General features: G+C 40.6%; 3 protein-coding genes and 1 long non-coding RNA gene across 5 annotated transcripts in view; 2 read left to right on the plus strand and 2 right to left on the minus strand.

Moving 5' to 3' along the window:
* The window catches only part of LOC110502906 (TOM1-like protein 2), a 17,989-nt gene extending 13,728 nt beyond the window's left edge, over window positions 1-4,261 (plus strand). Inside the window, exons 15-16 of one of the 2 annotated variants that reach the window (XM_090217455.1) lie at window positions 11-160; window positions 332-1,224. In XM_090217455.1, coding sequence (XP_090073581.1) covers window positions 11-153 — 143 coding nt within the window. In that variant the 3' untranslated portion in view covers window positions 154-160; window positions 332-1,224. Of the gene's footprint in view, window positions 1-10 lie in introns of both variants that reach the window. The other variant, XM_090217456.1, reaches the window with a different exon arrangement.
* Window positions 4,262-4,725: 464 nt separating this feature from the next.
* Window positions 4,726-6,944, plus strand: LOC149972596 (uncharacterized). The gene is made up of 2 exons (XR_016491128.1): window positions 4,726-4,829; window positions 6,432-6,944. It is a non-coding gene; the product is annotated as an uncharacterized LOC149972596 (long non-coding RNA).
* A 1,256-nt stretch (window positions 6,945-8,200) lies between these two features.
* LOC110503134 (forkhead box protein L3-like) lies at window positions 8,201-12,340 on the minus strand. The gene is made up of 4 exons (XM_036960673.2): window positions 12,052-12,340; window positions 11,200-11,301; window positions 11,040-11,106; window positions 8,201-10,619 (listed from the first exon to the last, which is right to left on the minus strand). The coding sequence occupies exons 1-4, from the start codon at window positions 12,195-12,197 to the stop codon at window positions 10,149-10,151; spliced, it is 786 nt and encodes a 261-aa protein (XP_036816568.1). The 5' UTR covers window positions 12,198-12,340; the 3' UTR covers window positions 8,201-10,148.
* A 10,209-nt stretch (window positions 12,341-22,549) lies between these two features.
* LOC110502911 (extracellular serine/threonine protein kinase FAM20C) overlaps window positions 22,550-25,558 on the minus strand; it is a 109,305-nt gene continuing 106,296 nt past the window's right edge. The window contains exon 9 of the mRNA XM_036960674.2: window positions 22,550-24,374. Coding sequence (XP_036816569.2) covers window positions 24,113-24,374 — 262 coding nt within the window. The 3' untranslated portion in view covers window positions 22,550-24,112. The remainder of the gene's footprint in view (window positions 24,375-25,558) is intronic.

Here is a 25,558-nt window from a genome sequence, read left to right on the forward strand (position 1 = left end):
CTCCTTCTAGAGTTTGACAAGTTTCTGGAGGAGCGGGCGAAGGCAGCAGAGACGGTGCCCAGCCTCCCCTCACCCCCTAGTGGTGATCCCGGTGCAACTACCGGTGCTCCCCAGAAGAAGTCTGAAAGACCAGAGGACGCCCTGTTCACTTAGTTTAGTGGTTTTCAAACCTCTCCTCGGGGACCCCCAGACATTTCACAATGTTGTAGCCCTGAACTAGCCCACTGATTCACATAGTCAAGGGCTTGATGATTAGTTGAGAAGTTGAATCAGGTGTGCTAGCCATGGAATAGTCTAAACGCATGGAACGCCTGGGGGTCCCCGAGGAGAGGTTTGAAACCCCTCGCTTAGTAGACCTCTCTTAACCTTTTGACTTCTGACCTGACCAGTGCCTGGAGTCCCCAGACTGTTGTCTGTGACAAATCCACTTTCTCATCCTCCCACTCTGGAGCTGTCTACCATCAGCTAAATGTCTGCTACCCAGTAACACATATTCATGTTCTCTGCCAATTTACTACAATGCGAAGGGAACCCCCACGCATTGTACATTTTTTTTGTTTGTTGTTTTTTTGTTGAAAGAAACCGGCTTCATTAGGGACAAGGTTGCAATGTATTCCCATAATCAACAGTCCCTATCTAACAGTTGGTTTGGAACTTTCTCCAGCGTAAGAAGGACTGTGGAGTATCAACAGCCATCTTTATAAACCAGCAGCTCACTCTGTCCCGGGGCTGGTCTTCCTCTGAAGGGTAATATGAGACGTACCCTGCCTACAGCACTACACATATTCTGCTCTGTTCTGACAGCAAGAAGCCATCCCTATCCTGTCGTCCCCTACTCTACTGCATGTGTTAACAGATCCATCCACCCTTCAATCCCTCCTCGGACTGAAAGGGACGTCCAAAGGGAGCTAAATGAAGTCCAGGGGCAGTTCATGTTAACCTTTTTTATAGGTCAGACGAGGGCAGGTAGTATTGAAATATATCATGATATGTATGATTGGGGAATATTCTGGATCATTGTATTGTTTTTACGATGTGTTTAATTCCAAGTATATTATATTGTCCATTATAGCTCCTGACTGAATGTCTTACTTTATCCATTTAACTTTGTTTTTGAGTGTGTAGAATTCTAGAATATTAGTTTGTAGAGATTTATTTTCAGGTTATTCATTGTCATTTGACGTTTTTTAGAGTAAGACAACAATCATTAAATCATTAAATGCACTGCTATGGTTGTTTATTGAGGTGTAAAACATTTTATTTTAACGAACAAATAAGTAGTATCGACCTGACAATGATTTTCTGTTCATCCATATATTGGGACAGGTACAATGCTGTTGGGAAGCCAAAGACCAGATATTGTCGTGGAGCCCAAGCATGATTGCATCACATTCATAGTGAATAGAGTAGCTGATAATGCTGTAAGAGTCAGTCAGAAGTGATAATGTGTTAGTCTTATGAGAACAATAACTTTAAAACAAAGTCTGTAATGTGGTTTTCAGTACAGATATGGAGGCAGACTGAATATTGTATGTCTGGTGTTGAATAATAACTGAATTAATGGACTGAAGTTTTGTCTAGTTGATGTAAAAAATAAGCCTATGGAAGAGATGTTTATGAACACTATGAAGGGGACATTTGGTCTCCGATTGGGGAGTCCAATGTTATATTTTCACCTGAACTCTACCATGTTCTTGTCTCTCGCTGGCTGTGCTGGCACATCACTCAGATGCTAGCCAGTTAGCTCAATGGTCTCAACAGCTGATCAGAAACAGTGACTGTGCTGAAAAGAGGGATGGCCTGAGTGGGAGCCAGGCTCTCACCATTTAGCGAAGGTGACATTGATGTTTTCAGAAACAACACCGCTTTACTGGTATGTGCAAGAACATGGAGTACTGAAATCTTTATTCTCTTTCTTGTTTCATATAATCACAAACACATGACAGTCCTGCCGTTTTGTTATTATTAAAAGATCTAGTTGAGTGAGTTGGTACGTTTAACATATCTGTAATCAACAGAGAATTTTGAAATATTGACAAGTGTAGGAATAATTTATTTAGTATTTTCTTCTGCTCTATCAGTATTTGAAATAGTTTTATTTTACAAAGCAGAATGAAGTCATGAACTGCTTTATGAGACCGATCAAGGTTTTTCATGTGTTAAACATGTTTTGGTCGTTTATGGACTTCCAACAGTTTTTCCTACACTGATTTATGCTGATTCAATGTTAGAGATTGTATAAATGTATTCGTTAAAGTTGTTGCAAATTAATCCGGTCACTATTTATGGCAAGTGTCCACTCGTTGGTTTGTAACTAAGAAAATAACCCTATTGAATTTGTTTTTCCATGGTTTGTTGAACAAGCAGTGCAGTCATGTTACTGTATCTTCCCCTCTGTCTTATATATATATATATATATATATATACACACACACACACACCATGGGACAGCCTAGCACATGATGAACCAACATCATAGGCGTCAGAAATGACCTCGCTTCTGAAAGACACTTTAAAAGAAGTGTTGACATTGCACATTCTGAAAAGGTTTTCCCTCTCTTCTATGAATGGAAATATGGTGTGTGCATGTAGAAGGGTTGCCCTGCTATAAGCCTGTACATCTGATGTATTGCAGGGGGAAGAAGTATTGCTATGTGTGCCATCCAGTATACATAGTTTAATATAGCTTGATATTGATCTAGCTTGCTCAGTGGAAGTTTGATTCTATACCTTATATTGTATAATCAAGGCAGGTATGACTTAGCTTGCCAGGTGGTCACTTTGAAGCCTGCTCTTAGAACAAATAATGTGTATATGGTGAAAAATAAAGGCTATTTTATAAGGGAGTTTGTATGTATGCCTACTGATTCTGCTGTTTACTGTGTTACAGTGAGATTCAAAAGTATTGGGACAGTGACACTTTTTGTTGTTTTGGCTCTGTACTCTACACTTTAATTTGAAGGTGTTTTCATCCATATTGGGTAAACCGTTTAGAAATTAGAAGCACTTTTTGTACATAGTCATCCCATTTTAGGGGACCAAAAGTATTGGGACAAATTCACTTATGTGTATTTTTTTTTTTTTTTTTTAACCTTTATTTAACTAGGTGAGTCAGTTAAGAACAAATTCTTATTTTCAATAATGGCCTAGGAACAGTGGGTTTAACTGCCTTCAGGGGCAGAATGACAGCTTTTTACCTTGTCAGCTGGGGATTTGATCTTGCAACCTTTCGGTTACTAGTCCAACCCTCTAACCACTAAGCTACTGTACCTGCCTGCCCCAATTGAAGTATACTGAGCAAAAATATAAATGCAACAATTTCAACCATTTTACTGAGTTTTAGTTCATGTAAGGAAATCTGACAATTGAAATACATTCATTAGGCTCTAATGGCTTTCACATGACTGGGCAGGGGTGCAGCCACTGGGGAGCCAGGACCAACCAATCAGAATTTAGATTTTTTTACCCCACAAAAGGACTTTATTAACAGAAAAACTCCTTAGTTTCATCAGCTGCCCAGGTGTCTGATCTCAGATGATCTCGCAAGTGAAGAAGCCAGATGTGGTTATCATACCTCCCAAAAAAATGCTAACCTCCCCTGTTATTATAATGGTGAGAGGTTAGCAAGTCTTGGGGGTATGATATTTGTGCCTCTAACTTTCTCACTCATCTTTATTCACAGTTCATTCAGGAATATCCATAATCATGGTAGCATCCACATTAATGTAGATGTGTTTAGAAACATATTATATTCTTATTTACAATAAAAGTGACTCCAAAATGACACAACATTAATTACCATTAATTTCTATTGGGCACAAAATAATCTGAAACACAACCAAAACAAACAACAAATGCATCCCCAGAAAATGTGTAGAGTCAAAAGCTTGATGTAGTCATTGCATGCTATGGATATTCGACTAAATACTTAACATTTTAGTACTTTGATACACAAGTGAATTTGTCCCAATACTTTTGGTCACCTAAAATGGGAGAACTATGTACAAAAAGTGTTTAGTTGTTAAACAGTTCACCCGATATGGATGGAAATATCCTTCAATTAAAAAGCTGTCAGTCTGCACTTTAACCTCGTAGTCATTGTATCATTTCAAATCCTAAGTGCTGGAGTACAGAGCCCAAACAACAACAAATGTGTCACTGTTCCAATACTTTTGGAGCTCACTTGTTTGACTATTGTTTGACTCATGCATGTGTTGAACACCAATAAAACGCTATAGCAGTGTAATCTGCTCCAACTTTATCCCTTTGTTTTTTTTTCTTACAGTATATAGTTTAATGCTGTATATATACTTATGTTGAGTCTAGACTGTATCAATTTGTCTGATACATTTGTGTGCAGTTTTGGCTGTGCATGATTACATATGCTTGCAAATAAATAAAACAAAGTACATTACTGTACATTAGTGTACTGTGGAACAGAATTAAACCTTTTCATGGCTTCTGCCTCACATACAGAACTCTAGTCTAATTTGACCTACAGTAACCATTCACCTTGCTGTGGAAACACTGCATTCCCTCCAATCCTCACCCCATGGCTCTCTATCATCCGTATTCTTCCTTAGGGGGGCAGGACCTAACCGCCAGTAGTCTAAGGGCTCTCCCATTGGTTGTTTAGGATCACCTCATCTGGAGCATAACTGGCTCCTCACATTCTGCTCCATACTGCCTGCTGCATTTTCCCGGTCAAAAATATGGGCGTGTCCTATTGCACAACTGTTGCTTTGCACAAGCTTGCTGACAATGTGTAGACACTTGTCCACAAATTATATTCTGTTCTATTCCATAACGTGTGGATTTCACTTTGGAAGGTAAATCTTAGTAATAATATATTGTTGCATTAGATGGATGTTTGTTCTTCTTGTTGCGAAATTTTATGGCAATGTACATGTATTTTGCAGTGTGTTCATATTTCATATTTGATTAATTATTTACTGAATTATCTCAATCTTGTATAATAATCCATTCTCATCATTTCAACGCTATAATTTACTATAATCTGACATTTTTGGAAAATGTGAATGATTTAAGTGACCCCGCCAAAACACTTTCATTATAATAACTAGAAGATTCAAAACCTTTATGAAAACCAGAGTCTATGAAAACCTCGAAACCATGTTTTTACATGTGATCATGCCACATGCGATCGAGTACTGCATTGAAGACTTCCGTATTGTCCAGTAATGTGATAGTGGTAACAGGACATCGATCTGAGAGAGAGGAAAGCTGCCTCTGCGTAATCAGTGATTGAAATAGATAGAGATGTCCTAATAATCAATTACATTATTAAAATCATAGAGCTCTTGATTAAAGTATGTGTGTAGAGGGAGCAGTCTGAGCATAGGCCAGGGATAATCAACTAGATTCAGCCTCGGGATGATTTTTTTCTGGAACAGATGGTTGGGGGCCGGGACATAATTACAAATACTTTGTAGACTGCAAATTGAACACAGAAAACCCAAACAGATATGTTTGTCTAAAACATAATAACTTTAAACCTTGCTTAAATTTGTATACGATCACGTGTTTCAATTATGCACAAAATCACCTTCATCCTTCCATTAGTTTTTTAAAACCGGTACCGTGACACTTGTGGGGGTCGTAGAGCAAAACGGAGAACACCATCGTTTTTGTGAGAGTCTCCCCTTTCCATTGCTTGGTAGTAGTTTAGTTTGTAGGTCAAACCATTCGTACGCTACAGATGTTTACGTGAGAAGACCGATTTCAGGATGTCTCATGGTCTCACAAAGACCGCTCTAGCTTTGCCATCTTTCACCGCGGATGCGGAAGTGTGACACTGGCGGATGCAGTGGATTGAGATGCATCCAATGCAAAAAAACAACTGAACTCTAGCTTAAACTGACACATTTTATTGGGATTTTTTTGTGATGTCACTTCGACTCTAGGAGGTTAAATTAAAATCACTTGGAGCTGATTTCCTGGTGTTTTTGCAGTGTTTTATGTCCAACAATGAACATATTGATACAATCTTCGGCAAAATCATTCCCGCAAAAATATTATTTGAAGATGATATATATATATATATATATATAATGTTAAATTATAGACAAAAAATGTTTTTAGTTTTTGTTCAGAAAACTTGGGGGGCCAAATAAAACCACCCACAGGCCAAATTTGTCCCGCAAGCCGCCAGTTGGGGAACCCTGGCATAGGCCGATTTACACGACAACATGAATTAACAAGTGGTCTTACAGTCGCCCAGCCTCTATTAATGTCAATGGTCTCTTGCCCTCCCCTTTTCTAGTGGTTGTTTACATGGGACCATGGATCTTTGCAGTACATAGTAGTATCAAAGATACTGATAACCTTTTATCTGTGGTAGAACCCACTGAAGGCAGTAGCGGTGTAAAACAGACAGGATTAATTATGTTCTTCTCTTCTTCTCTCTTCAGTTTCAATGGAAACATGACAATCACAGTTCACATTCGAAGCTGTGAGCAGCTCCTACTGGCCAAACTGGGTGTGAGAAGGCAAATGGCCATGTGCAAGCAGCGCTGGAAGGGACTGGGACTAACGACCGTCAATCAGCCCGTACACTCATAGCAAAGCAGCAAAATTGACTGACGTGTGTGTCTCTGTGTGCATGTGTGTGTGTGGGTGTGATTGTGTGTGTGTGTGTGTGTGTGTGTGTGTGTGTGTGTGTGTGTGTGTGTGTGTGTGTGTGTGTGTGTGTGTGTGTGAGAGAGAGAGAGACTGACTGGCATGCGTGCGTTTGTGTGTATTGACCAGGGCTGTGGTGCATTGTAGTTGCATTGCATGTGTGTGTACATGGTGTGCAATGCGCCTTCCATGCAACACAGAGCTGTGTCATGATAACACACACATTGTGCATGCTGTGTAATTCAGTCTTTAAAATTGCAAGGAAGAATTAAATAAAGTCAAGGTCTGATTCTGAAACTTTTTAATCTCATTGTCTGCCGTCTTCTGATCTATCATTTCATGATAAATGCATATTAATTATTGTATTTTCAACCCAAAGGACATGACTGTGAAGTGTGAGTACTGAAACATGGGACAATATAACGTGAATATGCTAGTTAGCTTTTTAAAGCAGTCTGCTGTACCCTTATAGATGTTGTCATAGATAATATTCTTGAAGATGGTTTACAAGACGTTGACTCAGCAACAACAAGTGGCTGTCTCAGATTGATCCATCAAACATTGGATTAGACATTGTGTTCTGTCTATGGTCTTAGTAAGCTGCTTCCCAAATGGCACCATATTCCCTACATAGTGCACTACTTTTGAGAAGAGCCCTACGGGTCCTGCTCATAAATACTGCACTATATAGGGAATAGGGTGTCATTTGGGACTCACCGTAAGCTCTGCCAGGCTTCCTGACTGGAACAAGTAGACATGTAACTGGAGGTGGAGGAGAAATGAGGCAGGCTGAATTGGAAATGAGGGCTTACGCTTTATTTTACAGTCCGAAGTTTACTTGCTATTTACTAAGAGTCGCAAGCTACCGTAACTACATAGTAATTAGCTAACAAATTACTCTCATTTCTTTTGAAATTCACTGAAGTGCCTCAACATATAAAGTGGTTCCTGCTTGCTAGGCAGTTAGATGCCAATTCTCAGTGAATAGTGATGTAAAATAAGGGATACTTCCCATATTTCTCTTTCATCCTATTTCATTTCTTACACCCTTCTAGTCATTTTTAATCCCCCGTTTTGGGTTTAGCAGGGACATCCTAACAGGTCTCCAGTAGCAGGAGGCATACAGGGCCTGAAGGAGCTACAGTAAATATAATCTAACTGTAAACACATCTAAACTGACATTGATTTGACATCCAGTGTTGATGTTCTCATTCAAAACACATTTAAAAGCCATTTTAAAACTGGCATATTCCACCCCGCAGAATCTACCCCTGGCCCTTTAACTTGTTCTGTAAATGGGGCTTCGAATGGATTCAAATGTATGTGAGTCCTTTCTGGCTTCTCAGGCTATTCCAACCCATCTTCATTAGCTAGATGCAAGCCTGATATCATTACCCAGCAATCTGCATTCCATTGTAGGACTGGTACATAAGCAAGTCCCATACAACAAACTGCACCCCTACCCCCTCCAATCCCCTCCTACCACAGCTCAAAGAAATGGTTGTTAGTCAAGTAAGGAGAAATTACACAGCCTCCCCCATATACAAACATACACTGTATTGTATTTTTTATAAACAACAACACACATATTTATAATGAGATTCACATAGTCATGTTGAAAATGACTCCCAAGAATGAAAATCCAATTATAAAATAAACACTGTAGATTAATTGACTTACTTGTGTTTATGATTTAGATGTTATTAACGTTGCAAATCATTCCTTTCCCAATTTCCTTCTCCCTATTCCACTCAATCTACCCTGCGCTGCACATTTCAACATTACCTACATGGCCCACAGCAGGTTGACGTTTATTGGGATGAGTCTTGTCCTGGAGGCAGGCAGAACTGGGTGATTTCTGCTAGATAGGCCAGCTGCAGAGTCAGTTTTTTTTTGCTCAATATTACATAAATAAAGGTAGAAAATATTGACAGCCTCAAAATGCTTTTAAAATATTTTGCGAAAATGTTTGGATTAATAAAAAAATATTTCCCAAGAAAAATAAAACAAACATGAAATGAAGACGTTTAATAAATGTAATAGACGCCGTTATAGAACCCTTGAGTCCGCAGCTACAGCAATAGGAGGATTCATTGACAACATAATGTGTGTACCGACTTTTCCCCTGCCTGTGCTCTTTCTCTTTGGTGTCTCAACACAGACCCATTCAGACCAAGACCAGCCTTGCAGCACTTTATGCTAAGTTAATTTACCCAAATATACCTACATCCACAGCGCCACCTTATATCAACAGCTTCGTTAATGGAAACCTACTGATCCATAACAGTGGTGGTGCTAGACGTTGGCTGGAGGGCCAAGCAGGTATGAATGTTAATATCACTGATCGATCACAGGATTTGCAAGGAGGCATACGCCGGTGTGTTTAATTATAATTGCGTCAGGGTGGTCGGGAGGGGGTTGCGGCAGTGTTATGGCAGGCCTCGTGTATTTGACTAGGGTCACATCTCGTTCTCACCTTGCAAGTGTAATGCTATATTAAATGCCACTCATGTTAAGTGTTGTTGTGTTCTGTTGAACCCCCCCCTGTCCTGAATGATGTAGTCACGGCATAATATAAAGGTTAAATTGAAAATTGTCCCTTCAAACAAGCTAGAGAAACCCGGCAATGATTGATATCCCTCCTCATAACAGGGAAATAAATGTTAGCAGAGTAGACCCCATGTTTAAACTCCTGCATACAATATATGAATATAATGTATTTTAATGGAGTGCCTGGATTAAATATGGACTATATCAATCTCAGGAGAATTTAAAAGGTCATTGGGAAAGATTAAGTTTGGCGAGGGCTCAGCCTGGATTATTTCAACCTCATGATAATTGCCTTCAATCACAACAAGGGTTGAAGCGGCTGAGTACCAGCTGTGACATGTGCCCTTTACCCTGTTCATTGCTTTGACACTTTCACTAACCCAAAACATTGTAGAGATTATTACCTTTTAATCTTAATAGTTTATGATGATATCACACTCCCTTCAGTTTTATCAGATTTCTCATACAGTCAGCATACTCTGTATTATCCTGTCCTTAAAATAGGCAAGATATTATATAGATTATAGATATTATATAGATTATAGATATTATATAGATTATAGATATTATATAGATTATAGATATTATATAGATTATAGATATTATATAGATTATAGATATTAAATAGGTGAATCATTATTTTCACAGACCTTCGTAACAGAACGTCCTACTTTATGAATAAAGCGTAATGTAAACATGTATGCCTTGGGACAACACTATGAACAGTGTACAAGTTTCTTTTGAATGTAGACTAATGTATATTTACTATAATCAGCTAGGATCCACAGCACAATACTTGACCTCTCTATGTTATTTAATCACAGGACAAGTCAATAAAATATCCCCTTGCACAAAAGGGCAGTCTTTCGATCTCTCCATTTACTAATTCAGATATGGAGGAGAAACCATCCAGTCTTTCAGATGTAGTCTCACTCTCTTTGTAGTCAAGACTGTGACACTCACAGGGTCCAGAAGTGCAGGTTGAGGTGTTGGGGCTCCAGAACGTGTATGTGGGGATCTGTTGTACCACTATGTGGGGGTCTGAAGCCCAGCAGAGGGGGGTCTGGGGTGGAGAGGATGTAGTCAATACTGAATTTAATTTCCGGTTCTGGTTTCCCCTGGCAGTTTGGGTTGAGGGGGTTGTGGTGACCTGGTCTGTGGGCAGGGCTGATGGAGCAGAAGGAGTCCGGGTTGGGGTTAGGATCGGACCGCCTGGTGGAGCCACTTTGTTGGTTGTTGATGTTGTTATTGTTGTTGTTGTTTACTGGAAGGAAAGGCTCCCCAGGCTCTCTGAAACCAATCTTCATGTTGCGTCGGCGCCGGCGACGGCGAAAGTTGCCATTCTCAAAGAGGTCGAGCATGGACTCACAACCGGTGGCGAAGGTCCAGTAGTTGCCTTTCCCCTTGTCATTTCCCTCTGTGCGGGGAACCTGGAGGGAAAATGAAAAAACACACCAAGAAGAAAAAATAAATAAACCCATCATTTTTTTAGATCACGCTCAAATGTGAATTCTACACACAGTACTGTAATGAAACAGTGTTATGACTGTTACCATTTTTGCTGATATTGTGTGCAAAAAAGTATTTGCTTACAATTCATACAGTCGATTGGTAAATGTGTATGTAAATGTGTATGCCTGTCTTTACTGTCACCTTATTATTGTAATACATTTTCTAAGTTTCATACAATATTTAATCAATGAGGATAAAATATTATAGTCTTCTATATTATTCTGACTGATATCAAGTGAAACTTGTATCGAAGATTGTGATAACATTTGTACTCTGATAATGATTCTTAATCAAATGATCAAATATCATCACACAACATGTGATAAAATGTCCCTTACCTTAACAAAGCAGCTGTTGAGAGAGAGGTTGTGTCGTATGGAGTTTTGCCATGCCCTCTGGTTGGACCTGTAGTGGATAAAGGAAACACTACTCTGTCAAACTGAATTTGTGGAAGGTATCCAGAAAATGTCTGTTGAATAGACATGTGAAGCTCCTGACCGGTAGTAGGGAAAGCGCTTCATGATGAACTCATAGATCCCTGACAGGGTGACCCGGTGCTCTGGACTCTGCTGGATGGCCATTGCTATCAACGCTATGTAACTGAGGAGAAAGGGCAGACAGAAAGTTACAAAAAGTAAAATGATTTATTTGTTGGTTTTCACATTGAAATTCACAAGAACATGGTTGGAGAGTAACTGATTACATGCCTCTTAAGGGGAAAGTAATCCAAAAGTACCTGAAAGTAATCAGGTTACATTACTGAATTTTGGTAATCCAAAAGTGACGTTACTGATTAAAATTTGGGACAGGTAACTAGTAACTGTAACAGATTACATTTAGAAAGTAACCTACCCAACCCTGACCAAGAATGTATTGATAAAACGGATTCAAATTATATTCAAGGAAACTGGTTTAATATTCTTAATTATGATACTAATTTAATTTGGATATTGGTTGAAATACCACAATCTGATTAAAATAATACAACAATATTTGGTTATTTGAAATGAAGAAAATAAGGAAACTGAGAATCTGGCTGGTCTATAGCCTACTTATAATTGACTTTGTTTTGTTTCTTATAGGTTAATCTCTTTAACAGAATGTAAACTAATCCAGTAAAATGTTTTTAATGTGTTGCATTACATTCCTTTGGGATTTATATTATGGTCTATAAAATACCAAAATAATTGACATTTCTTTAGTACTTTTTTTACACATTAAAACTAACTAAACATAATGTCATATTTTAATATATAATTTATAATAGCTTAGATCATGAATAATGCTAATAACAATACTTGATAATTATATTATCAATTCATAAGCCTATATTAATCCTAAGAATTCTACCTGTAAGCAGGTCGACACATCTTCTTGTCTTCATCCGTGCTGCAGGAAGGATATCCATCTCCATCATAGTTGAAGCAGTTATATGGATACTGTGAGTTATCAAACATGTCTACACTTCCACACTGGCTATTATCGGACTGCTTCATCTAATTAACAAATAAAGGTGAGTTTTTACCACCCTCCAAATTCCTACAAAAGCAGACACTTTCAGCAGTTTCCTTTACAGTGAATGTCAACGGTCTTCTACTCTAGCATACTCTACTCATAGTGGTAGCTACTGAGAATGAAGTCTACCTTCTCCCTCGTTGATGACTGGGTCCCAAGGAACCCCCACTCTCCTCCTGACTGGTTGACTGTTGGTCCCCAGCTACTGTAGGCTAGGCTAGCGCCGATAAGACATGCCATGCACCAAATGACTTGGCCAGCCCAACAAATGCTGTCTGCTTGAATGTCTGAACCCGGGGCGTGATCAACTGGTAGCTAGACTAATCTCTGTCTCACTTTGAATCTGGGTGGTCTATAGCCTACTTAGAATTGACTTTGTTTTGTTTCTTATAGGTTAATCTACCTAACAGAATTTAAACTAATCAAATTCTAGCAAACCTCACATCTCCATTGCTCTCTTTCTATTGTTTGTCTTCAGCCTAACTCTTTAAAAAGTGTGTTGTGTCAAGATTATACTTTTTTCTGTCCAATGTTGTTTTTGTGTGTGTGTGTGGGGGGGGGGGCGTTTTAGTCAACAAGGAGAGTTTTGTAGATGCAGTCTATAACGCTGTATAATGACCGCAAATTGTGTTTCCGTGAAACAGGGGATGTGTGTTCAGACAGGCTCCTAAAGGGGCATGTAGGTCTCTCCAGGCAGCTGACACAGACCGGAGAAAACAGCCCGTGGGCTCGAGGCCTCCATGTGTGGTCTGCTGGGATCCAGTAGATTAATTGTTGTAGCGGCCCTTTGTGTGATTATATCGATGCGACCAGAACCGTTTTAAAACGCAATTCTGTGTTTACAAATGAATACTAATGGGGCAACGAAGTGTCAACACCCAGGTCAATTTTAAAGAGGCAAACAAGATTGAACATTTTAGATGTCTATGTCCAAATAAAAAGAGTCCTATTCTCAGATCATGTAATTGTGCATTTTCCAAATGAATAAAACGTTCAAGTAATGGCATGAAAAATGTGCCCAACCATATGCTGGCAGCCTAGGTATGGTGCATTAGGAACGTTTTCAGAAAGTATTCAGACCCTTATCCTTATTCTAAAAAATATCAAATAGGTTTTTCCCCCCTCATCAATCTACACACAATACCCCATAACAGGTTTAGCCATTTTTGCAAATTTATAAAAAATATGAAACATAATATTGACGTAAGTATTCAGACCCTTAATTCAATACTTTGTTGAAGCACCTTTGGCAGCGATTACAGCCTTGAGTCTTCTTGGGTATGACGCTACAAGCTTGGCACACCTGTATTTGGGAGTTTCCCCCATTCCTCTCTGCAGATCCTCTCAAGCTCTGTCAGGTTGGATGTGGAGTGTTGCTGCATAGCTATTTCCAGGTTTCTCCAGAGATGTTCGATCGGGTTCAAGTCCGAGCTCTGGCTGGGCTAGTCAAGGACATTCAGAGTCTTGTTCGGAAGCACTCCCGTGCTGTCTTGGCTGTGTGCTTAGGGTTGTTGTCCTGTTGGAAGGTGAACCTTTGCCCCAGTCTGAAGTCCTGAGCACTCTGGAGCAGGTTTTCATCAATGATCTCTCTGTACTTTGCTCCGTTCATCTTTTCCTCTATCCTGACTAGTCTCCCAGTCCCTGCCACTGAAAACATCCCCACAGCATGATGCTTCACCATAGGGATGGTTGCAGGTTTCCTCCAGACGTGATGCCTGCCATTCAGACCAAAGAGTTCCTTCTTGGTTTTATTAGAGCAGATCATCTTGTTTCTCATGGTCTGAGAGTCTATAGGTGCCTTTTGGCAAACTCCAAGCAGGCTGACACGTGCCATTTACTGAGGAGTGGCTTCCGTATGGCCACTCTATCATAAAGGCCTGATTGGTGGAGTGCTGCAGAGATGGTTGTCCTTCTGGAAGGTTCTCCCATCTCCACAGAGGAACTCTGGAGCTCTGTCAGAGTGACCATTGGGTTCTTGGCCAGCTCTAGGAAGAGTCTTGGTGGTTCCAGACTTCTTCCATTTAAGAATGATGGAGGCCACTGTGTTCTTGGGAACCTTCAATGCTGCAGAAATATTTTGGTACCCTTCCCCAGATCTGTGCCTCAACACAATCCTGTGTCGGAGCTCTACGGACAATTCCTTCGACCTCATGGATTGAATTTTGCTCTGACATGCACTGTCAACTGTGGGACCTTATGTAGACAGGTGTGTGCCTCTTCCAAATCATGTCCAATCAATTGAATTTACCACAGATGGACTCCAATCAAGTTGCAGAAACATCTCAAGGATAATCCATTGAAACAGGATGCACCTGAGCTCAATTTTGAGTCTCATAGCAAAGGGTCTGAAGACTTACAGTAACAGTCAAAAGTTTTGGCACATTCAAGGGTTTTTCTTTATTTTTATTATTTTATACATTGTAGAATAATAGTGAAGATATCAAAACTATGAAATAACACATATAACTACATCATGTAGTAACCAAAAAAGTGTCAAACAAATCAAAATATATCAAAGTAGCCACCCTTTGCCTTGATGAACTCTTTTGCACACTCTTGGCATTCTCTCAACTAGCTTCACCTGGAATGTTTTTCCAACAGGGGCGGCAGGGTAGCCTAGTGGTTAGAGCGTTGGACTAGTAACCGGAAGGTTGCGAGTTCAAACCCCCAAGCTGACAAGGTACAAATCTGCCGTTCTGCCCCTGAACAGGTTCTTAACTGACTTGCCTGGTAAAATAAATAAAAAACAGTCTTGAAGAGCACTTGTTGGCTGCTTTTCCTTCCCTCTGCAGTCCAACTCATCCCAAACCATCTCAATTGGTTGAGGTCGAGTGATTGTGGATGCCAGGTCTTCTGATGCAGCACTCAGAGTAATCACTCTCCCTCTTGGCCAAATAGCCCTTAGAGGTGTGTTTGGTCATTGTCCTGTTGAAAAACAAATGAAAGTCCCGCTAATCTCAAAATAGATGGGATGCCGTATCGCTGCAGAATGCTATGGTAGCCATTCTGGTTAAGTGTACCTTGAATTCTAAATAAATCACTGACAGTGTCATCATCAAAGCACCCCCACACCATCACACTTCCTCCTCCATGCTTCACAGTGGGAACCACACATGCGGAGATCATCCGTTCACCTGCTCTGCGTCTCACAAAGACACGTGGGTTGGAACCAAAAATCTAAAATTTGGACTCATCAGACCAAAGGAGAAATTTCCACCAGTCTAATGTCTACTGCTCGTGTTTCTTGGCCCAAGTAAGTCTCTTCTTCTTATTGGTGTCCTTTAGTAGCGGTTCCTTGCAGCAATTCGACCACGAAGGCCTAATTCACAGTCTTCTCAGAACAGTTGATGTTGATGTCACGTCCTGACCTTAGTTCTTTTTTATGTCTCTGTTTTAGTGTGGTCAGAGCATGAGTTGGGGTGGGCATTTTATGTTTTTGGTCTATGTTTTGTATTTCTGCTTTTGGCCTGGTATGGTTCCCAATCAGAGGCAGCTGTCCATCGTTGTCTCTGATTGAGAACCATACTAAGGTAGCCTGTGTTCCCACTATGATTTGTGGGTAGTTGTTTTCTGTTTTGTGTATTCACCTGACAGAACTGTTTCGTTTCTTCCTTTCACTTTGTTATTTTGTTTCGTGTGTTCAGTCTAATAAATGAACATGGACACTTACCACGCTACATATTGGTCCGATCCTTCCTACTCCTCCTCAGGTCTTCCTTTCCTGTGGAGGTCCTCATGAGAGCCAGTTTCATCATAGCGCTTGTTGTTTTTTTGCGACTGCACTTGAAGATACTTTCAAAGTTCTTGAATGGTTCCATATTGACTGACCATCATGTCTTAAACTAATGATGGACTGTTGTTTCTCTTTGCTTATTTAAGCTGTTCTTGCTATAATACGGACTTGGTATTTTACTAAATAGGGCTGTCTTTTGTACACAACCCCTACCTTGTCACAACACAACTGATTGGCTCAAACGCATTAAGAAGGAAAGAAATTGACAGGCACACCAATTGACAGGCACACTGTCAATTGAAATGCATTCCAGGTGGTTCATGAAGCTGGTTGAGAGAATGTCAAAATTGTGCAAAGCTGTCGTCAAGGCAAAGGGTGGCTACTTTGAAGAATCTCAAATGTAAAATATATTTTGATTTGTTGAACACTTTTTTGGTTACTACATGATTCCATATGTGTTATTTCATAGTTTTGTTGTCTTCACTATTATTGTACAATGTAGAAAATAGCAAAAAGAAAGAAAATCCCTTGAATGAGTAGGTGTGTCCAAACCTTGGTACTGCTAGTGACTGGTAGTGTATGTAAATAAGGTATTTCTGGTTTTTATTTGTAATAAATGTACAACATTTTCTAAAAAAACATTTTTTTTCGCTTAGTCATTATGGGGCATTATGTGTAGATTGATGAGGAACATGTTTTATTTAATCCATTTTAGAATACGGCTGAAACGTAACAAAATGTGGAAGAAGTCAAGGGGTCTGAATACTTTCCGAAGGCACTGTAGGCCTATACCAGCAAATGTGTATTATATCAACTATAATCAGGTGTCAGTCCAACTGCAACAATGAGGTGTCCACATCTTTATCAACTACAGGATATTGTATTCACATTTAGAGCCACGGTGTATCCTCTCTGTTTGTAAGCAACTTTTGTGACCTTTGGTTCGTCTTCCTCAAAATTATTTAGCAAATAAAGTGATTAGCCAGTTATTCTAATTGCAATAACTGATTATCTATTCTAAACATGCCAGTACACTAATTCGCTTTCTTTAGTGATGCAGTGAAATCAACTGCACCACCGTCTTCTGGAGCAAATCCAGGGCATGGTGTACCACCCACATTTTCAAACAAAGAGTCACTATCATAGAATTACAACCTCAACCAGATTCCAAAACTATGTCCATTCTATTCTATTCTATGGTCACTCCATCGGAGCAGTGCAGAGGAAAGAGGGTGGGCGCAGGATCAGATAAGGCGTCCTGTTTAGTCGGATTCCTGGTTTATTCCCATGACGATGATTCATCATCCAAGATCGCATAGCAGTTCAGACGTCTTTTGTCCTCGTCTTGTCGTGTCCTGTATATATATATATTTACAACTTTTTTCACATACATTTTATTTTTATTTTCCATCAACTCATCTTCTAAACACTCTCCTGCAACCAGCCTCACCAATTTATATTTATAAAAAAGTATTATTTACCTCAGATCTGCAATCCTTCAGGAAGCTAGCCAGAAACTCCAGGAGGCTGGCCAGAAACTAGCCAGAAGCTAGCCAGGAGCTAGCCCAGAAGCTAATCAGAAGCTAACCACGGTTTGTGGTCATCGGCTGTCCTTTAGTTCGAAAATCTATCGAAAGTCTATCGCCAGTTTTGTACGGCGCAGCGCGGCTCGGAACGGAACATACCGGACCAATTTTTCTCTCCATGTCCCTGGATTTCAACTGCTCTCTGGACATTCATGCCCGGATCTCACAGCTAGCTAGCTGCTATCCGTGTGACAGTCGGCTTTCGTCGATTCCGGAGCAAACATCGATTGTTCCGGTGCTAGCCAGCTCCGTCAATCACGCCTGAGTTCCATCATTCACTCCTGGGCTGCAGTCACCTATCCGGACCCGTTTCACTGCCTACGCGGAGCCCCACCGGGCCTTCACAACCGGACTGCCGACGTTATCTACCTGAAGGAGATCCGGCTGGCTCCTCTGTCGCGACGTTACCGGAACGCCCATCTGCGGCCCGCTAACCGTTAGCTGTCTTTCCGGCTGCTATCTGAATAGACAATCGGACAATTTATTTATTTGAATTATTATGTTTTCTTCTCGGGCCTCTATAACTATATCTATTGTTCTTATTTTTGTTGTTGTTGTGTGATTTGGATTAATCCCCTCTACCACACGGAACCCCACTAATCTACTGACCGAACGCAAGAGGTGGCTAACAACAGACTCCATCCTATGCTAGCTTGCTACCGGTTGGCTTGGCTAGCTGTCTAAATCGCCGTGACCCTAAACCAACCTCTCCACTCACTGGACCCTTTTGATCACTCGACTAAGCATGCCTCTCCTTAATGTCAATATGTCTTGTCCATTGCTGTTCTGGTTAGTGTTTATTGGCTTATTTCACTGTAGAGCCTCTAGTCCTGCTCACTATACCTTATCCAACCTATTAGTTCCACCACCCACACATGCAATGACATCTCCTGGTTTCAATGATGTTTCTAGAGACAATATCTCTCTCTTCATCACTCAATACCTAGGTTTACCTCCACTGTATTCACATCCTACCTTACCTTTGTCTGTACATTATACCTTGATGCTATTTTATCGCCCCCAGAAACCTCCTTTTACTCTCTGTTCCAGACGTTCTAGACGACCAATTCTTATTGCTTTTAGTCGCACCCTTATTCTACTCCTCCTATGTTCCTCTGGCGATGTAGAGGTGAATCCAGGCCCTGCAGTGCCTAGCTCCACTCCTATTCCCCAGGCGCTCTCTTTTGACGACTTCTGTAACCGTAATAGCCTTGGTTTCATGCATGTTAACATTAGAAGCCTCCTCCCTAAGTTTGTTCTATTCACTGCTTTAGCACACTCTGCCAACCCGGATGTTCTAGCTGTGTCTGAATCCTGGCTTAGGAAGACCACCAAAAATTCAGACATTTTAATTCCAAACTACAACATTTTCAGACAAGATAGAACTGCCAAAGGGGGCGGTGTTGCAATTTACTGCAAAGATAGCCTGCAGAGTTCTGTCCTACTATCCAGGTCTGTACCCAAACAATTTGAACTTCTACTTTTAAAAATCCACCTTTCTAAAAACAAGTCTCTCACCGTTGCCGCCTGCTATAGACCACCCTCTGCCCCCAGCTGTGCTCTGGACACCATATGTGAACTGATTGCCCCCCATCTATCTTCAGAGCTTGTGCTGCTAGGCGACCTAAACTGGAACATGCTTAACACCCCAGCCATCCTACAATCTAAACTTGATGCCCTCAATCTCACACAAATTATCAATGAACCTACCAGGTACCTCCCCAAAGCCTTAAACACGGGCACCCTCATAGATATCATCCTAACCAACTTCCCCTCTAAATACACCTCTGCTGTCTTCAACCAAGATCTCAGCGATCACTGCCTCATTGCCTGCATCCGTAATGGGTCAGCGGTCAAACGACCTCCTCTCATCACTGTAAAACGCTCCCTGAAACACTTCAGCGAGCAGGCCTTTCTAATCGACCTGGCCGGGGTATCCTGGAAGGATATTGACCTCATCCCGTCAGTAGAGGATGCCTGGATATTTTTTAAAAATGCCTTCCTAACCATCTTAAATAAACATGCCCCATTCAAGAAATTTAGAACCAGGAACAGATATAGCCCTTGGTTCTCCCCAGACCTGACTGCCCTTAATCAACACAAAAACGTCCTATGGCGTTCTGCATTAGCATCGAACAGCCCCCGTGATATGCAGCTGTTCAGGGAAGCTAGAAACCATTATACACAGGCAGTTAGAAAAGCCAAGGCTAGCTTTTTCAAGCAGAAATTTGCTTCTTGCAACACTAACTCAAAAAAGTTCTGGGACACTGTAAAGTCCATGGAGAATAAGAACACCTCCTCCCAGCTGCCCACTGCACTGAAGATAGGAAACACTGTCACCACTGATAAATCCACCATAATTGAAAATTTCAATAAGCATTTTTCTACTGCTGGCCATGCTTTCCACCTGGCTACTCCTACCCCTGTCAACAGCACTGCACCCCCAACAGCAACTCGCCCAAGCCTTCCCCATTTCTCCTTCTCCCAAATCCATTCAGCTGATGTTCTGAAAGAGCTGCAAAATCTGGACCCCTACAAATCAGCCGGGCTAGACAATCTGGACCCTTTCTTTCTAAAATTATCTGCCGAAATTGTTGCCACCCCTATTACTAGCCTGTTCAACCTCTCTTTCGTGTCGTCTGAGATTCCCAAAGATTGGAAAGCAGCTGCGGTCATCCCCCTCTTCAAAGGGGGGGACACTCTTGACCCAAACTGCTACAGACCTATATCTATCCTACCATGCCTTTCTAAGGTCTTCGAAAGCCAAGTCAACAAACAGATTACCGACCATTTTGAATCTCACCATACCTTCTCTGCTATGCAATCTGGTTTCAGAGCTGGTCATGGGTGCACCTCAGCCACGCTCAAGGTCCTAAACGATATCTTAACCGCCATCGATAAGAAACATTACTGTGCAGCCGTATTCATTGATCTGGCCAAGGCTTTCGACTCTGTCAATCACCACATCCTCATCGGCAGACTCAACAGCCTTGGTTTCTCAAATGATTGCCTCGCCTGGTTCACCAACTACTTCTCTGATAGAGTTCAGTGTGTCAAATCTGAGGGTCTGTTGTCCGGACCTCTGGCAGTCTCTATGGGGGTGCCACAGGGTTCAATTCTTGGACCGACTCTCTTCTCTGTATACATCAATGAGGTCGCTCTTGCTGCTGGTGAGTCTCTGATCCACCTCTACGCAGACGACACCATTCTGTATACTTCCGGCCCTTCTTTGGACACTGTGTTAACAACCCTCCAGGCAAGCTTCAATGCCATACAACTCTCCTTCCGTGGCCTCCAACTGCTCTTAAATACAAGTAAAACTAAATGCATGCTCTTCAACCGATCACTACCTGCACCTACCCGCCTGTCCAACATCACTACTCTGGACGGCTCTGACTTAGAATACGTGGACAACTACAAATACTTAGGTGTCTGGTTAGACTGTAAACTCTCCTTCCAGACCCATATCAAACATCTCCAATCCAAAGTTAAATCTAGAATTGGCTTCCTATTTCGCAACAAAGCATCCTTCACTCATGCTGCCAAACATACCCTTGTAAAACTGACCATCCTACCAATCCTCGACTTTGGCGATGTAATTTACAAAATAGCCTCCAATACCCTACTCAACAAACTGGATGCAGTCTATCACAGTGCAATCCGTTTTGTCACCAAAGCCCCATATACTACCCACCATTGCGACCTGTACGCTCTCGTTGGCTGGCCCTCGCTTCATACTCGTCGCCAAACCCACTGGCTCCATGTCATCTACAAGACCCTGCTAGGTAAAGTCCCCCCTTATCTCAGCTCGCTGGTCACCATAGCATCTCCCACCTGTAGCACACGCTCCAGCAGGTATATCTCTCTTGTCACCCCCAAAACCAATTCTTTCTTTGGCCGCCTCTCTTTCCAGTTCTCTGCTGCCAATGACTGGAACGAACTACAAAAATCTCTGAAACTGGAAACACTTATCTCCCTCACTAGCTTTAAGCACCAACTGTCAGAGCAGCTCACAGATTACTGCACCTGTACATAGCCCACATATAATTTAGCCCTATCAACTACCTCTTTCCCAACTGTATTTAATTTATTTATTTCTTTTGCTCCTTTGCACCCCATTATTTTTATTTCTACTTTGCACATTCTTCCATTGCAAAACTACCATTCCAGTGTTTTACTTGCTATATTGTATTTACCTTGCCACCAAGGCCTTTTTTGCCTTTACCTCCCTTCTCACCTCATTTGCTCACATTGTATATAGACTTGTTTATACTTTATTATTGACTGTATGTTTGTTTTACTCCATGTGTAACTCTGTGTTGTTGTATCTGTCGAACTGCTTTGCTTTATCTTGGCCAGGTCGCAATTGTAAATGAGAACTTGTTCTCAACTTGCCTACCTGGTTAAATAAAGGTAAAATAAAAAATAAATAAATAAAATAAATTCCTCTGCTATCCCGTCTGCGGTCAGGCTGATTACCCTAGTTAGGCCTGTGGTCTCTGTCTATTAGATGTTTGTCTCAGACAGCATCCCAAATAGCACCCTATTACCTTTACAGTGCAATACTTTTGACCAGGGCACAAAGGGTTAAAATGAGTGCACAATATAGGGAATAGGGTGCTATTTGAGTCGTAAACTCAGACTGGGCTTCCTCCATTCAGTCCTATGGATGTGTTTATAAAGCATAGCGGAGGCTTTTACGGGGGCCAGGGAAAGGTTATCAAAATAAAAAGACTGTAAACATGTTGATGTTGGGGTGCTGTAGTAGACATCATTACTGTACTTATATGTATTCAATTCACTTGATTGTGTCAATTAAGCTACAGATGAGGCACTGTACTCTGAACGTATGGACACATAGATATTAGACATATTTGTTTTCTGTAAGACTTGACTGTTTCTGTGGTGCCTACAAGGATCAGAATCAAGTCAAGAGTATTTTGCCCCGTCTCAATCATTATTGGATCTATTTTTCTAACTTTGAGATATATAACTGATGAGGTTAAATGACACATTTAAATGCACATCTTGTTTAATTGCACCTTTACAAACCTCCACATAAACCGTCCATACATACAGTATCAACCAGACAGACCTAAGGAGACACAGATAAAAACAGGATGGGATGGATGGAGTATACTCACAGAACTCCCCACCTAATGTATATAGCTTTATATCAGGAATTCATATTTTCCTGCAATTACTCTCTTAGTAATGATCCCAAACGTTCAAGTAGTTCTATCATTGCACAGGCACTAGGTTTATCTACTGCAGTGGGGGCTGGTGGGAGGAGCTATAGGAGGATGGGCTCATTGTAATGGCTGAAAATGGAATAGATGGAGTCAGAAATGTGGGTTCTATATGTTTAATGTTTTTGATACTGTTCCATTTATTCCATTCCAGCCATTACAATGAGTCCGTCCTCCTTTAGCTCCTCCCACCAGCCTCCAATGATCTATATATTGACTTTAAGTAGCAATAACTGAAATGTTTTCTCCAGCAAAGCAGATCTGTCATTTGAAAGTTAAGAAATGTACATCCTGAATATCTGTAGACCACATTTCCATCTGGACATCAGACATTCATCACACTCTAAAGGAACCATCATCATACAAAACCCTGGTGTCACGTTTAGCTTCTTAGTACCATAATAGAGGACTACTTTTAAATCTTAACTTCATCCTCAAATCAATAAAATAATCTACAAGCAGAAGAAAAATAAGAAACAAAAGTACAAAGGAATAATCTGAATAATTGTGGTAATATAAACATAGATTTGAACATACATTTTGATTTGATTTAGTTCCACCAATGATTAATGGGTCTGTGAATTGTGATACAGCTCTGGACTGGTGCAGTTCTTGAAAAGTCAAAAGAGCCTAAATTGGACTCAGCCTACTGTACCCTGGTTAGGTTTTGACACAGTTCAAACAGAATCCACAAGCGATTCAGATTCCTTTCCACTAACATTGAACAAAAAGTTCAAATTTATTGACAAAGGACATTGCTATTTGTAGACGCACTAGTGCTACCCTCTACCTGACAAACGTTGAACTGTGACCACTTTGTGGCAGGGGTAACTAATAAATACTCTCGGAACAGGTTGCATTTGAAAGATGAAAAGCAGAAGACACAATTTGCAGTAAACCGGCACTCCAATCAAATATATTTATAAAAAAACACATCGACAACAACGTAAAACAACAGAAGTAATTAAACAATTAGCAATAAAACATTTTTCTTAATTAAGACAGAGTCGATCTCCTCCAATAGGCATGTTGTTTACAGGCATTTGACAGGTCCCAACAATGCGTATAAACACACATGATTCAGGTGACAACAGAAGGAATAATATCAGTCTTGGAATTCACTGAATTCAAAAATCTCTTCTGAACAAGACAAACATCTCTCAAGACTTTCATGGTCTGTAGCGCTGTGGTGGGCAATAAGGGGCCTATGGTGATAGCGTCCACATTTGTTCAATCCAGTCCAGTTAAGTCCAATCCACCCTAGTTCCGGCCAGTGCGATTCAGTCCAATCCAGTCTAGTCTATTCTAGAACGGTTCAGGCCTCGCAGCTACCTCCCCCTGGGTGATGTGTGCCCCCACTCCCTCTCCCCTGCCAGGTCATCCTCCACAACATTACTATAGCCCTCCTTCACGATGCAGTCTGCCAGGACGTTGAGTGTGTGGTGTAGTCGTCTGTCCATAGCCTTCAGGTGTGGCTGGATGAGAATGGGTGTCAGTTTGTCCCTCAGCAGAGACTCAGACATCAGACCACTCAGCTGGTACTCCTCCTTCGCCAGCAGCTGCAGACGCAGGTGGGTCGACTTCTTCACTCTGGAAGGACAGGAGGGAATGGAGGAAGTTCATTAATGCTGTTTGATTACAACTTCATATAAAGTCATCAACTTATGATAAGTGAAAACTCAGGTTAAGTGCATTGCAGTTCACCAGTCCCATTTCAAGTAAATTCAAACAAAGAAAAGTGCTCGACAACTATGACAAAAATACAACAAAAGGGCTTAACAAGAAAATCTTCCAAAATTAGTCATTCGAGGCAGAAAGGATTTGGAGCACTCAACAAAAAAAGAAGAGATTAATTTCTAAAAAAGTTTCAATAGGAGACAGAATGCAATCGGATCATCATCTAATTGGCATTCACATAACTCTTATAGAATTTCCACGTGGACATTGGAAATTTAATCAAAGTTTACTGGAGGACAATTTATTTTTTAACTATAACCTAATAATTCATAATTGAATTTTTCCAGTACAATATAGGTTCAGCAAATCACCTTATTGTTTGGGATACCTTTAAAATGTACCTTCAGAGGTCATTCAATTCAATGTTCATCAATAATAAAAAAGCAGTTTCTTGCGAAAGAGACAAGACTAACAAGGGAAATACATGAACGAATAGTACAGGTAGATAGCAAAAAAATGATACTACAGTACAGAGATACAAAATATGTTGAGGAAAAATAAAAAGAACTGGAGGAACTTATTCAAGAACGATCTAATGTAATCTATTACAAAAATAAAGCAAACTGGATGGAATATTGAGAAAAATGCACCAAATTATTCCTGAATCTCCAACACAAGAACGCTAACAAAAGGAATTTGCAGAAACTCGTTACTGAAGACGGAGTCATCTATGACTCCAAATTATATTTTAAAAGAGGAAGCTAAATATTTTAAGCAGATGTTCTCTTTTCTGTTTCATCCTCACCCACTTAATGACGATTACTGTAAGGAATTCTATCCAAATAAACAAAAAATAGAACATTAACAAATGTACATAAAGATCAATACAAGGACCAAATTACAGAGAATAACTTTTTGAAGCTATTAAATCCTTTCAGTCTGGAAAAATCCCAGGGCTTGATGGTATACCGGTAGAGTTATATCAAGCCTTTTTAGATATACTCAAAGCTCCATTGTTAGCTTGTTTTAACTACTCCTATAGAAATGGTAGTCTGTCAGGTACTCAACAGGAAGGTCTGATTTCACTGTTATTAAAA

Source organism: Oncorhynchus mykiss, chromosome 23 (assembly GCF_057628025.1).
Source record: "Oncorhynchus mykiss isolate SJ-2025 chromosome 23, ASM5762802v1, whole genome shotgun sequence".
Classification (NCBI taxonomy): Eukaryota; Metazoa; Chordata; class Actinopteri; order Salmoniformes; family Salmonidae; genus Oncorhynchus; species Oncorhynchus mykiss.

Coding starts and splice junctions, on each gene's coding strand:
- LOC110503134 (XM_036960673.2), bottom strand. CDS start 12,197: ATGAAGCAGTCCGATAATAGCCAGTGTGGAAGTGTAGACATGTTTGAT. Junction 11,302..12,051: donor ATGTGTCGACCTGCTTACAG/GTAGAATTCTTA, acceptor CTTTCTCCTCAG/TTACATAGCGTTGATAGCAA. Junction 10,620..11,039: donor TCAACAGCTGCTTTGTTAAG/GTAAGGGACATT, acceptor TTTTCCCTCCAG/GTTCCCCGCACAGAGGGAAA.